The 14,558-nt window shown below is 42.0% G+C and overlaps 1 protein-coding gene across 8 annotated transcripts; it reads left to right on the top strand.

The window, feature by feature from the left end:
• Window positions 1-3,304: 3,304 nt before the first annotated feature.
• On the top strand, window positions 3,305-14,191 carry LOC124197238 (rab11 family-interacting protein 4-like). Of its 8 annotated transcripts, none has more exons than XM_046592594.1 (13): window positions 3,305-3,789; window positions 6,021-6,126; window positions 8,696-8,748; window positions 9,616-9,860; window positions 9,938-10,036; window positions 10,131-10,214; window positions 10,833-10,877; window positions 11,130-11,292; window positions 12,467-12,570; window positions 12,971-13,111; window positions 13,182-13,567; window positions 13,638-13,771; window positions 13,889-14,191. In XM_046592594.1, the coding sequence occupies exons 1-13, from the start codon at window positions 3,598-3,600 to the stop codon at window positions 14,009-14,011; spliced, it is 1,875 nt and encodes a 624-aa protein (XP_046448550.1). In that variant the 5' UTR covers window positions 3,305-3,597; the 3' UTR covers window positions 14,012-14,191. The 8 variants fall into 8 exon arrangements, with proteins under 8 accessions (XP_046448550.1, XP_046448553.1, XP_046448548.1 ...); XM_046592592.1 differs by having other exon boundaries at window positions 3,421-3,789; window positions 13,638-13,783; XM_046592593.1 differs by having other exon boundaries at window positions 3,421-3,789; window positions 10,830-10,877.
• Window positions 14,192-14,558: the final 367 nt, after the last annotated feature.

Below are 14,558 nucleotides of genomic sequence, written 5' to 3'. Positions count from 1 at the left end.
GCGCTAAAAGAAAATTTCAAAAAATAAAATCAGCCAACAGTCTCACGTAACAATTGATCGTGATTAGACTGTATAGTAGTAATACACCTGGTTATATTATTACACAGATATTTTCCCGGCTCTGACTACTCTCTGTGTGGGTTTTTTTTGTTATATAGACACAATTTGGGGGTATATAATACCAGCACGGATACGTATATAATAAGGCCTTAGTTATGATGAGAAACTATTAGAGTTAATGGCTTAGATCTGGCCCATTACAAAGTGCTGTGCTATTAGAGAGGCCCCGCTAAAATCGACCAACCGAGGAATAGAAAACGAAAGGGATACATGTAAGAACGTATGGACATGTGCAGGTGGAGTGGGCGGGCAATTTGACATGTATGCCATCGGCCCATTTACTCGATCAATCGTGACATGTAATGGCCAATGGAATAAGCCCAGCCGAAATCCAACCAAATAATAATAACAATAATACCATGTACCAGCGTCCTCAATTTGATCTGTACACTTGAAATTGATTTCCAGGGAATTTCCCAGATTGTATTTAGATTATTAAATCAAATCCGAAAGTTGTTTTTTTGATGTAATCAAATTTTAAAAAATTCTCGAAATTCTGTCAACCCAAAATCAAATTTCTTTCAGAAAATAAGAAATAAAAGAAAAAGATTTTTGCGGTGATCTTTAAAGTTTCCCAGGCACTGGAGAGAAAATGGTACGAATCCACGTGAACAAACATCGACTGCGTCAAATGCGGATGAGAATCTAAAGACGTGGGAGGCCAACGTCCGTTCCGGAGAGCTCCGGGAGAGAGAAAAAGAGCTCCGATGATTGGATGTGTATACTCTATGCCGCATTGGGATCTATCCCCCCCCCCCCACAGCCATCCGCAGGGCACGTATCAGGTCTGTGTATGTATAGCAAGTCTTCCGCATCTGCGGAATAGCCCAGAGGACCGAAACGAGCCGGAGTATAATAGTACAGTATGTACAGAACCCACCACCCCGAGAAAAAGTTTCGAGACGTCAACTCTTGGGACTCACCACTGGTCAGCAGCCAGTATATAAGAGTATATTTTTGGTTGGTTAGAAATGAATGTAATATTGATTAATCTAATTGATTATTATATTCTATAATATAACCTTCTTTCGGCTAATAATCAGTGACCGATTTATACATGACTTTCTAAAAAGATAAGTGTGAATTTTTAGCCTTGGTTCTCACCACCCCAAATCGCTTTGTTGATTTTCCGAGTCAACTTTCTTGGCGTGTGTATGTAGGCGTTGGCCGAAAAAAAATTAAATTTCACGGGACGACTCCGACGTTGCGTCATTTTTTTTTCGCCAATGATTATTACATATCTCTAGTTGTATATTTAAGTCGTCTATACAATATTGCAGCAATGGCGCGTTATACAAAACCGCGAAACGGGAATAATACGTGTACACCGTAAATAAAGTTTTGGCTAAATACCAAACGCCGAAATTTCCCCGCGGTTTTCAGCTTTGCGGGGGCGGCGGGAAATTATTTTTGAAAAATAAAAAGGAGATTTCCATTTCTCTTTTTAACTTTTCTTAAAATAAAATTTTATTTTTAAAAAAAGCTGAGGTGAATAAACCCCAATGTCAAATCATAGCAACCGATATTATGACTATTACCATGTAGTAGTAGTAGTAGTAGCGCTGTCTTGAGGCTAAATAGGAGAAACTCGTCTACAGAATTTCGACGTTTAAAATTCCCGGTAATAATCATCCGGAGTTTAGGTCCCCAAATATATATTCCATGCGACGGATAGATTCGTCGTGGGTTGCACAGCAAAATGGAAAGTGGAGGAAACGGATAATCGATCCGGGCCGTGAGCCGCAGAGAGTCTCAAACATTTTCCCTTAGTAGAATATTCCATCGGATCTATTAACGAAGCAATTTCAAATCTCTCGGATATGGGATTTTATTTTATTTTTATTTTTAAAATTAAACCGGTGCTCTATTTTACCCGTCATTTAATGTTTCAAATGTTGTGATGGGAACTGTCGAAATGTTTCGATTTTTTTTTTTTCAAAATGCCCGCCATATAACCGCAGCACCAGCTCAGTTATATAATAACCTGCGTGGTTTTATCTCACCTCACCTTTAAGTTAATAGTTGAATGCGGTCAAACTTGCCATGTTATAGCCTAATTTTTTTTTCTCAAATTTGATAGGTTAGGTGCAATATCGAATCAAATGTTGAAAAAAAAATTAAGTTAATTAAATTAACTTTTGTATTTTTCACCGGAGAAAACTGCCAATAATAACCGATGAGCCGTAACGTTTCGAAATCGATAAAAATGTACGTACTGTGTGTGTGTTGTGTGTTGTCAATGGGTTATTATTAATATCAACTTCAAGTCGCTTTTTGATATGGTCCACTTGGGTTTTTGTCTCAGGGCTGAATTCCCGTTCTCTCTTCTTCTTATCTTCGATCAACTGAATTTATCCTGCGAAATGATTGATATAATTAGATTTTTTTAAAAATTTAGTTGGCCATCATTACACGCATCCTGTCGTCTCTGTGCTGACGGACTAAAGTCGCACGTGTATTCCGTGGGCAGAAGCAGAAAAAGAATTCCGGCCGGAGTCGATTATATTAACTGTATATAAGCTTATTTCGACAAAACGCTGTTGTTGCTGCTGCTGTTTGGATTCCGTGCTATTAGATGGCCTACGCGGAAATGGTGTTCGACTCAATTAAACTCCCCCCCCCCAAATTTCTCTCCTCCTATACACACAGCACTATACAAGCGGACGAATATAGAACTAATAAAAAGAGAGACATGAAACCGTTAGACTAAACAATACCGTCTCCTTTTATTTGGAAAAGAAAAAAAAGGAAAACTCATCCGGACATTTCAAAGATGGAAAAAGAGAAAAAAACACGCCATTTTCCATTCTATTTTACTTTCTCTTATTATACGAGAGCTCTGGAGACACAAAAACTTTCGACCGTTATTATTGCAGATGGCCGCAGCCTCAGCAGCAGCAGCAGCCGAAGTGGATGGATGAATTTTAGTAGTGGCGGAACAGCCCACGGTGAAAGGGAAATAATGTTATTACGGAACTATCTCTCTTTTTCTTTTTTCCTTCCATATCCTCCTCCCCCTTCAAGTAAAAACATCTGACGCGACCAAAAATAAAAAGAAAAAAGAAACTTTCGATTTTCTGTTTTTTCGCTTCTGTTTTTCGTCGCCTATCCTCTTTGGAAAAATAAGAACGGTGGGCGGGTCCTCCTTCTTATTTCTGGGTGTCTTGTGGCATTTTGGTACGTGTGTATAGACTATAGCGGGGGCGTGCGTGTGTGTTAAAAACTCGGTAGTATTGAGCCCTTCCCTTTTGCCCGTGTGGCTGGCCGACTGAGCCCAGCCGCCGTTTGTTCTTTCAGTGTTACAACCGACGGTCGTCGGAGTAGGACGTCTAGAAAAACGGATAGCAGATCCAGACGGAGCAACTCTTCTCTCTCTTGGCACGTGCCTTGTTTAACACACGGGGATTATATTGCATTAGACATTTACGTCATTTGTGATTTGACGAAAAAAAGTGAGTTGTGAAGTTTTGACCAGCCATGGAGGCTCCGCTGTGCGACCGCCAGCAGCAAGTGAATCTGAACAACAACATTAACAACAGCAAAGATGTTGACGTTCATCAGCAGTTGTTGAGGCGGGTCTTTCAAATGTGCGACGTCCAGCGGCGCGGTCACATTTCCATCGACGATCTACTGGAACTCGGACAATCTTATCTCGGACAAGACACCAAGGTAAATTGTCATTTTGAATTGAATTAAGCTAATTCAAGGCGGAAGTGTGTATAGCTCTCCTAGTTCAAGTGAATTTTGCCAACTGATAATACGCTGGGGGGGTTGTAAATTTATAATTTTCTGATTTCTCTTAAGAATTAAAAGGAAAAAAACGAACAATTTTACGATGTGCACTCAAGGTTGTTTTTATTGCGGTTCCGGCCATCCTTTAATAAAAATTTAAAGTGCTGCTGGATATGATACGAACAGCAACAACAATAATATAATCACAACTCATATCCTGACAAAAAATAAAAGAATTTCCAGTATAGACCGGAAATGGTGGAAACGCCTTGCGGTCCTCTATGCAAAAATTTATTTTATTTTGGTCGTCCATTGAATTATTTTTTTCTACGATGTAGTATTATTATTATGCGTGATCTGTCATCTGTAAAGGTGACGGGAGGTCGTCGAAAAAATTTATTTTTTTCCTGGTTATTATTATTATTATTATTATATTCCTTGTATAACTTCCGTTCGGCCCAGCAGCCCAGCAAAGTTCAGACTCTGTGTGTGTCCTGATCTGACTAACCTACATGGAGGGATAGTGTCATGTGAAATATGCGGTCGCCCTTATCCGCAATATAATTTTCCCGAATTCAATGTGATGAATATAGTACCTCAGAGAAATATACAATTAAATTTATTTCTCTGTGTGTCAAAAGACGAACTGGCTGTGTTCCACTTTCCACGATCCACCCCCCCCCCCCAACTCGTCCGTCTTATTTTAAGGTGTACTCTATACCTGTGAAATTCCGTCACTCCCATTTTTTGTTCTATACTCGAAACATTTCCAGGGAAATGATTGAACACTGTCGGAGAGATTTTTACATAATTCGACATGGAACAGCTGGGAGAGTTTAACAAAAAACCAGATTTTTGCGTGCGAAAAAAAATGGAAGAAGAGAAAACGTTGCGACTTAATCTCAATCAATAGTTAAAGAAATAAGAAAATGGGAGGAGGATGGCTGGCGACTATTAGTGAAAGAATCTCTGAACGACCGCATAATGTTCAGAGTTTCTTTCTTTCTTCTCAGCAGCAGCTAGCAGCAGCTCTCTCTCTCTTCCATTTGGTTCGTTGATTACATACGGCCATTGCGCGTCAAAACAGCCATCAGCGATAGTTTGGGAGAAAAAGAAAACGGTTTCGAGTTAGTTTAGTAGTACAACAACAACAACAACAACATCCAGTAGAGTTCTCGCATTTTCCCAAAAAGTTTTTTTTAACGATCTTCTTATCTTATTCTCGAATTTCGTGCGGTCTTATTTCCAGCATTATTATTTTGCGGTTCTTTTTTTTAAGTGTATGCACACTATAGGCACCACACAGGGGGGTGCGCGGATGGCCCAGTTTTTTGCACAGTATAGCTCCTCCGGTTGGCAGTCGAACCGACTTTCACACCGCACGTTACGTATAGTAGTAGTAGCAGTAGTAATAATAATAACACGGATTATTTTGTTATTTTTTCTTTCTTAGGCTTCTCGGATATTTTATTTTATATTTTTCCTTGTTTTTTTTTTAACGATCAAGGGCTCCGTGGTTTTTCTTTTTTCGACTCTTAAACAAGTACCGTATCCCCCCCAAACAGCTCAGACATTTTTTTTTGTTTGGGGGGGATATAACACTTAAAAAAAAATGGTGTGTGTGTGTGTGTGTTGGATATTTTCTAAAAATTAATTATTAGGAAAATAATACCGTGACGCAATAGTAGATAGTTGACCCGGGCTATTTGAAACCGGCAAGTCCAATGATGCGTATCGATTACGTGCGAAAAATTTTTATTTTTTAAGTTTTTAATTTTTTTTTTTGGTAATAATGGACGTTTTCTCCTTGTCCCATATTGAATTTTTAAGAAAATCGCCATATCCTTACCTCGATTCCTAAATTTTTTATTTTAATTTTTAAAATAAATTTTCCGCAGTTGTTATGAGAGCAGAACCTACGATGTTAAATTCGAGCTCTGGTTATTCGACACCAAAAACAGCTGCTATTTTTATTTTTTTTTTCAATTTAAATAAATATTTTGAATCATTTTCGGTCCAGCGAACCTGCGATTTTCAAGCGCCCGCATTTGTTTATTTTTGATTTAATTTTTGATTTGTTTTTCTAGGCCAGGGAGAAGATTGATTTAGTAATTTATTCCTCCATGATTCATTCTTTTTTCTTGTTTTTATTATTGATTAAAATCCAGGATTTGGCGGATGCACTGCGCTCGCTAGATCCGCTCGGAGACGGCACCCTGACGTTTGATGAATTTTGCAGAGGCGTCGGATCCATCATCCAGCAATCACCCACAGGTAAAACCGGCATCCTCATTTTTCCTCCTATGTCCAAACCCCACAAAATTCCGTATACCAAGAAAACAAACGGACTGCCCAAACCGCAATGCTAATCGAACTCGATCATCGCTCACCACTGCGTATACAGGAGCTTAGTTATGTTCTCTGAATATAATCACGAAAAACTATACGGTACATTTCGTCGGTTCCATTTGTCGACATGTCGTCGACGTGCTAAACAGCCGAAAGAAAACAAAACCTCAAAATGGAGCCGGACGACGACAGCAGTAAGGACATTTTTTAAAAAAGTTAAAACGATTTTTTGTTTGGCCATTTAACAACCGATAAGGAAATCCCATGAGCAGGTATACACAGGTACTTGCGTACTACCGGGATTTTTGTGTCTGGACAGTCGATAATTTGGTTGGGCTAAATGATCCAACTGCTGGCGAGAGATACTATACACACATGTGTACATTCGTGTACGTCACTGGAGGGCACGTTGAAATGTCCGCGTGACATGGAACACACACGACACAAGACCTTTTGCGATATAAGCCTTGGATGTGTTTTTTGTTGTTGTCAAATGTACCGCTATGTGCACTATAGTTGGTGCCAGTCGTGTTATATATATAGCTTCCGTTAACGTCTAATGAGATTAGAAATAGGAAAAAAGAGTTGGCTGGTTTGAATGTCAAAAGTTGATTTATATTTTCCCAATTTTATTGATTGGCATTTTTCTTTTTTAAAATTTGAAATGAGAATATTTTTCATCTCGTGATTGCTTTTTTATTTATTTTTTAAATTCTATCGACTTATGAATAGTCAACTTAGTCACGATCCGTCACGGGGGGGAGTTTGCATAATGCAGGATAGCGACGGCCGTGACGACGTATTTTCATCATCTCGTTCAAATATTTGACGTGGTGGGGTTGGAAAACATGGCGGACTGAACTGATAACACAAAAAGGACGACCCCGAAAAAATGAATATCAAATTTGTAACACTTAAGCAGACGGAAAAAAGATGGATTTTGATGGATCTAACACGCGATGACTCTTTTTTAATCTCATTTCTTTTTTAGCTGGGCCGTCCGGCAAAATGTTTTCGACAAAAGCAGAGTGATAATAAACCAAAGATCTATCGTTTTATAATCAAGTTTCACGCAGTAATCTTAAACGAATTAGAAAGAAAACCGACACAATTAGACTGTTTTTTTTATTTCCATTGTCGAGTTGCATCACGAAAGTTTAAAAGAATAAAACTGTGTATATTTTTCCGACTCTCACGCGCTCACGAACGACGTAGATAACCCACACACAAAATAAAACCCATGATAAATGGTGAGGAAAAAAAGAGAAAAGAAGTTTGTGTTGTGACGTCATGTGCTGCTGCTGGCAAGATGCTCTTTAGTATCACCTTCTCCAGTGTGACACAAAAGGAGAAGGGGAAGTTCGAGGGACTTGTGTGGTTGAAACTTCAAAGGTGTTTGGTTGTGTGTGTTGCCTCTCTTTCCCTCCCCCCCAGCCAAGACACCCGTTTTTTTTTTTATTATTTTTATTTGGTTTTTTTCTATAATTTCGTAAATCAAAAAAGAAAAGAAAAAACTCATCACGTTTGCCATTAACCAGTGCCTCTAGAAAACTCCTGGGAAAATACACGATCAGGTTTGTTACAAGTTGAGATTGTGGTTGTCGATAGACACCAAAAAAAAATTCAGGTCGAGTGGTAACTACTAACTCCCCCCTCCTCCTATTCACCTGTGCGTCGGAATGCGGGTTGAAAGCCCAGGATGGTGGTGGTGGTGGAATGTCCCTTTTGAGTGCCTATTAATAGATATCGGGCAACATTCGTCATCAACATGTGCCACCTGTGCCCCCCCTCCCTGTGTTTAAGGTGAAACTCGCAGCTGTTGGCACACAAACGCTGGCAGGTTTTCTCCTCTTGAGGAGGCCTGACGCAGAGATGGGCTGGCTATCTACACACTCCCACTCGGTTGCATCATGCCCGGCCTTCCTGTGTTTGTTGATTCCACTAGATGGGGTTTTTCTTGTTGCTCGAAACAAGGTTGTTTCCATTTTCCCCAGCTTTCTCCACGCTTTTAACTGGAAACCTCATTAAGACACTCGTCCAGCTGAGTGGGATCAACCTGAGTCCATCCACCCCCACATCTGGATGACAGGTTGACGAGACACGGGAAGTCTGTTACGTGCTAGTGGGGGGAAGAAGCTGTACGTAAGAAAGCGGAAATGGATAACATGTTTTCTCAAAGGGGAAAGAAAAATGGTTCACTTCAATTTTTTGGGGGGAAATAATAAAAAATAAACAATGGCATATTACCATGATCGAAGTAGTAGGGCTAAAATACCCTCGGGGGGTGAATAGTTTCACTTTTCTTGTTGTTGTCCAAAATGACAGGAAACAGTCGCTATGGGCATGTGATGTTACGCACATGAACACGGCAATTGAATATCTTTGTTATATTCCTCCTTCCCCCATTCCTGACATTCCAATTTCTATTGTGCATTATCCCAAGTCGTGTGTGTACACTAACTCGATTTTCTCTTTTTGTCTTTTCCAACAACAGAAGGGCCAACCTCACGAGACCTGACATCATCCACCTCCTCCTCGTCTCCAACGGTATTATCTCGTGTCATTCTTCTTTTTCTTATTTGATCGAGTTTATTCAGCAGTTGCAGTCGAGTAGACAAGCAGAAGACGTATCGATCTTGCAACTTGAGCTCGACGACATTTTCTTTTTACAAGCCCATCAGAATCGATCAACTTCAATTAGGCCATTTATATCCACCCCAGATATCTCGGGGTGGTGGTCTCTGCGTACACCAACCCTTTTATCAGGAGAACGGAAGCCGGAAGTAGAAGAATGGAGCTCGACAATCGATCGGATGACACACACAAAAAGAACATTGTCATCCGCATATCCACTTTTCATCCCTTGCACTCCATTAGCTCCTCTTTTCTTTCGCCGTTGGCCGAGTTCCCATTTTCTCCACCCCCTGGAGGAGGAGGACCACATCTTCACACTTTTACCAAACAAGAAGAGTTCGATAGACTCTTCTATTTTTCCCAACCGGGTATTTTTTTTGGGGATTGCGGCCAAGATTATTCTCTCACACAGAGCCGATAGGATAAATATCTTTTTGGTAGTTTTTGAGTAGTAGTCGTCGTATAAGCTGGGAGGGGAGTGTGAAATGGTCCGGCGCGTGGATTTAATGAGTGGGCAGGCATATATACACACTGTATAGTGTATGGTGTTTGAAAGGAGGGTGCGAGTCTACACCCGTTTACAGTGTTGGATATCGGTTGCACTAGAGCAAACACGCTGCAGCAGCATCTGCTCTGATTTCTCGGGGGGTGTCTAGGAGGAAGAAGAAGTAAGACGGATGGGAGTCAAAGGCGGAGTAGAACTGGACTGAAATCTGAGCGTGACGGCAGTCTATATTATATTTTTCTTTGGTTTTTTTTGGGGCCTGTTTTGGCCATTAGAAACGGAGCCGGACGCTGATTGATTGGAGCGAATTGACCATGCCATTGGTGACGGGCGAGGGACATTCGACGTCGACACAAGCGGCTCATCTGGTGGTCAACGACGAAGATATCCTCCTGGCTTCGTCGGTTGACGGAAGCGTTGTGGCCGGCAAGCGCCGGAATTCCTCGTCGGACGAAGTCGATTCCGGTTACAGCAAGAGCAGCAGCCCAACAGATTCGGCGCCCACCACCGGCAGCGTCAGGTTTGTTCCCCAAATAATTTAATAAAAATCGTGAGCAGCTTTCTCTTATATACATTTCTGGATTGGGTCCGTCGCAGTGGGTGTTCCAGCATGTCGGAGAGAGAAATCAGCTTCGAAGGCTACGGAGAGGCGGATCATTCCATCGAGAACGGGACGCCTAGCGACGCCGACGCCAAGTCAGTATAGTCGGAAAAAAAAGAAAAAGTGCAGTCGACTAGAACTCGATTCTAACCGTCTCTTATATTTTTCTGTATGTTTGTCTGTCTGCAGTCCAGTGCCTCAGATGATTGGCAACCGAGCCAACTGGATGAACGGAATGCTGCGGAATAGTTTGAGGCGATCCGATTACAACAGGTAACACCGTCGATTCTTCTTCTTCTTTTGGACTTCATTCCCCCCCCCCCCTATTATTCTGTCGACTTTTTCTAGATGCCTGCCACTTTTCTTTATCAAATTTCTTATAGTTACTCGTCCATTTGGGTATTGTTCTTCTTTGCGGTCACGGTGTGGTACTACCCACCGTTGTCTGTGCACACACTTATCCTTAGTCCTACATTTATTTTTATAAGGCTTTGCACATTTTCCTCCCCCCTTTTTTCGTTGGGCTCGTCTCGCTTTCCGGAAGATAAAAACAGACACAAAATGACGACACACAGCAAAAATAGGTGGAGTGCTCTCGAGTCTACTTTTTTCGTTACCTAATCGCATTGAACGTCGAGTCGTCAACCCAAACACAACTCGAACGCTCCTCCTAGACATTTTCTTGTTGCGTCATTTTACTTGTTTTTTTTTTTGTTATCTCTCTTCCGCAATCCATCGGAGGCACGTACAAAAGTGAGTGGCTGGTGTAGATGTATTTCTATTTGATATTTTTATTTCGGGTTGGACATTTTGTTTCGTTTTATTTCTTGTACTATTTCCGCATGTTTGTCTTACGCTATTGTTACGTTATTATGTTGTTGTATGCGGCAGTCATGGCGATGGCGCTTTCCATCGACGCTACGGATCCCTACGCCTGTAAGTTTTTCGTTTGATTTTGATATTATTTGTTTTGTAGCACGTCAATCGCTTGCCCAAACAAAAAATGTTCTATTCATCTTTTGGGAGAATCTTATTTTTTTTCCCGCCTTTGGTTTTCAAATTCAAATTTTGGTTGAGCAGAGATGATGGTGGTTTGTTTTTCACACGTGAAGGATTTCGTCTGTTTGTTTTAATTTGAAAAAGAATTGGGGGATTAAATGTTTCATTTTTTGGTGTGTTGTACTGCAGTCCCGGCAAGAGAGGAATAGCGGCCGGATCGAACGCGTTGGCCAGTCAGTTGTACAGCAAGAACGTCAACAACACGTCCAGTCGCAGCTCCAACGGTGGCGACAACGAGGATTTCTGTTCGGATGCTTCACTGGAAGACGACGTCGTCGATCTTGGCCATAAGGTAAAAAGAAAAATAACAAAACCAACTGAGGTTTTCTCTTTTCATTGATTCGTCAATTGTTTAAGTCTGAAAGAAACTTCTTTTATAATAAGAAAGATAAAAAGCTTAAGCCCCCACCCCCCTGGAGGCTTTATTCCCGGTCGTGAGAGGAAGTTGCTTGGGCTGCTTCTTTTCTTTTATTATTTCTTTTCCTTGGAAAAAAGCTTCCGGATGAGTTTCATACACCATCCGTCAACTCGACGTACTAGTCGCGTACTACTCCGCAGTTGCCACTTGGGGGATTTTTGGGAGGGAAACTTTATTTTTATTGTTATTTCCGTTATTTACGAGCTAGAGATTTCTTTTCTCGATTTTATTCCCATTATTTATCGCGTTGTGTGTGTGTGTGTGCGGATGCGCTCCGGCGATTCCCGACGAAAAAAAGGAAAATTTGCCTCGGCCAAAGTTAAGAAAATTTATGGATCAAACATGTTTCTTATACAAAGAGAAACTGTGTGTGTACTTGTTATCGGTTAGTCAGCTGGTTTATCCCGTTTGATTTTGTCGATTGGTCCCAGGAAGAAAGAAAGATGACCGCTTTAGTTTGAGCGTGATCGGATTGTGTAGACACAACCAGCCGTTATCGAGCTATTCCCCTTCCCCTCCACCACATATTTTTTGGTGTACGCCCTTCCAGCTCGGGAGTAGAGCCGCTGGTGGCTGGTGGTCGAGTCCTTGGGAAAAGAAAACGCCAGTCGTGGGCGATCTATCCATCGATTCGGTTGTAGTGTTTGTTGTTGTTGTTGTTGTTGGTGAAGTTGTCGTCTTGGACACCACACCCCCCTTGAAACTGGGGATTCTACAGACGGACGGCGGGCAGGAGACGTACATTGTGTGCCATCGCTCGTCGGCGATGAACAGCACGAGCCTGGATTGCAGCAGCCTTGCCACTGTCCGCTCACTCGGCGGAGGAGCCGAGCTGGAATACGACCTGTGGGAGGGCCAGTTCACTTTTAGCCAGCCCGGCCATCAGCTCCAGCACGACAATTCCAGTCTCGTTCATTTCTTCAAATCTGAATACCACACGCTCATTAACAAAGTGTGTTGACATGGCGGAAGAAAACTAAACTTCAAAATAACCCCAAATATTTGTAGCTTCAATTGTTTCTAACTTTGTTGTTGTATTTTGTTACAGGTTCAAATACTCCAGCAACAGATTACCGCCCTGGCCGACACGCAGTTCAGCAGCGATGACCGGTACAGCCGTAGCAAGCAGGAGAACGCCGCCCTTACCGCTAGGTACGTACATGTCGTCGATATCTTTTTTGTTGTTTCTTTTCCCAACTATCCGCTAGGCAATCAACCGCAACTTGGAAACCGCCAGTTTCCGGTCTACCTTATTTTTCTTAATACTTGTGTACAAGAGACATTCGTGTATTATCTTAGTTCAGACGAACGAGGGGGTGGTCATTGGATGGTATGGTTATTACGAGTCACGATTCGTTGGCTTTTATTGGCTGCCCTCAACACCAAATTATACACACGCCAATGTGTGCGTGTGGGTGGGTTTTTAGGAGGAAACAATGTCTGGAAGAAGAAACAAAAATTATGATCGAGATGATGATCAAAATAATAATAATAATGTTTTGTTTGTTTCCCCATTTTATTTTTTTGGATGGGCTGGAAAAAAATTCAACAGGTTGCAGATGCTGGAAGAGAGTCTCCGCGACGTGGAACTACGAGCCACCCAGCAGCTGAGCGAAGAGCAGCGACGCAACAAGGAGCTGATTGTGAGAGTCGAGCGTGAGAAACAGTTGGAAATTGAGAATTGCACCATCAAGTGAGTTTTCTTTTGTGTGTGTTGGGAAAAAGTAAAAGTTGTTAACCATTTTCTTTGTTGTTTTGGTCAGATTGCAAGCGGCCGAAAGAGAAGTGGAGCTGACGAGGGAAGAGTGCGCCCGGCTGCGCGGGCAGACGGAGCGACTGCGCGGCGAGAGATCGGCCCTCCAGCAGCGGCTCTACGAGGCGGAATCGAGTCTGCTGGAAGGGCAAGAGGAGCTGAGGCGGATGAGCGACCTGGTCAAGCGAGAGAGGGAGCAGTGGGCCGTCGAGAACGCCAACGGCAAGCAACTGGCGGCCGAACTGTCGAGAGAAGTCGACCTGCTCCGGGCCACCCAGCATCAGCAGAGTAGTAGTAGCAGCAGTCACGGCGAATTCGGCGAGGAGCTGACGCCCAGCGCCGCCCGCGTCCGCGAGATGGAAAACGAAATCAAAACCCTTAAGCAACAGAACAACAGTAATGATTAAACGATAACATCAAATAATTTTGTCTCTTATCATCCGCCCGTTTTGTTTTTCCTGTCCAGGTCTACGCGAAGCCAACGACGAGCTGCAGGCCCAGCTATTCTCACGCGGCCTGGAGGAAGGCCGGACTCTGTTGAGCGAACATGTGGCCTGCAACAGCTTGGCCGCCGAATTCGAAGTCATGAGCCAAGACGATGTAAGTGAAAAAGTAAATATAAAAACGGCCAGCATGGATGGCATTCATTCGATTCATATAAGTTTGAACGGTTTTGTATAAAATTCATTCGATTCTTTTTATTAATTTCCCCACTAGATCCGGACGGCTTTAAAAGAACAGCAGGATGTCAACGCCCAATTGCGCTCTTACATCGAAGGCATCCTGTTGACGATCGTCGAGAACCAGCCGTCTCTTCTCGAGCGGAAACCTCTGCCGTGATTCAGAAATTTCATCCGCGCAACCTCCTCCTCCTCCATCCTAGACATTCCTGTTTATTTTTGACCGCCTTGGGGGGAAAGAGAGAGAGAGAAGTTAACAAGAACCAAAACAATAAATCGATATATCGACATTCAATAAGCCATGAAACGAAAAAAAAATAAGAAAAAAGAAACAAAATTATATATTTACTAGGGATTTTGTTTTTGTATACGGGAACCAAAAGTCTTATCGTAGACCATCCCCCCCCCCTCCTTTTGTGTACATAGAGAGCGTGCCCTCCCACCCACCCAACACACTTGCATCCGTCGAATAATCTTTTTCAAAAAAACCAAAACTTTTTTGGGAGAAGAGAAAAAGTGGGAAAATGATCCATCACTTGTGCGTATTTTTGGTCTCCTCTCTTGAAAAAACTAATAATTTAGTTTTAGACTTATTAGTGTTATTCTCTCTGTGTGTGTGTGTTTGCATGCTTGACAATTTAGGATGAAGTTATAGAACAGTTTGCGAAACAAAAATAATTAGATTAAGGACATTTGTTGGTTTTTTC

The sequence above is a fragment of the Daphnia pulex genome, chromosome 7 (genome assembly GCF_021134715.1).
Source record: "Daphnia pulex isolate KAP4 chromosome 7, ASM2113471v1".
Classification (NCBI taxonomy): domain Eukaryota; kingdom Metazoa; phylum Arthropoda; class Branchiopoda; order Diplostraca; family Daphniidae; genus Daphnia; species Daphnia pulex.
Note: the sequence above shows the minus strand (reverse complement) of the source record. Positions and strands in the feature narration are given on the sequence as shown.

What these genes read in the sequence shown, in the direction of transcription:
- LOC124197238 (XM_046592591.1), top strand. Translation starts at nt 3,598, where the DNA reads ATGGAGGCTCCGCTGTGCGACCGCCAGCAGCAAGTGAATCTGAACAAC. An exon ending in TCGTCGATCTTGGCCATAAG is followed by an intron (nt 11,293 to 12,466) that starts GTAAAAAGAAAA and finishes ATTTTGTTACAG; the next exon opens with GTTCAAATACTCCAGCAACA. An exon ending in AAGACGATGTAAGTGAAAAA is followed by an intron (nt 13,784 to 13,888) that starts GTAAATATAAAA and finishes TTTCCCCACTAG; the next exon opens with ATCCGGACGGCTTTAAAAGA.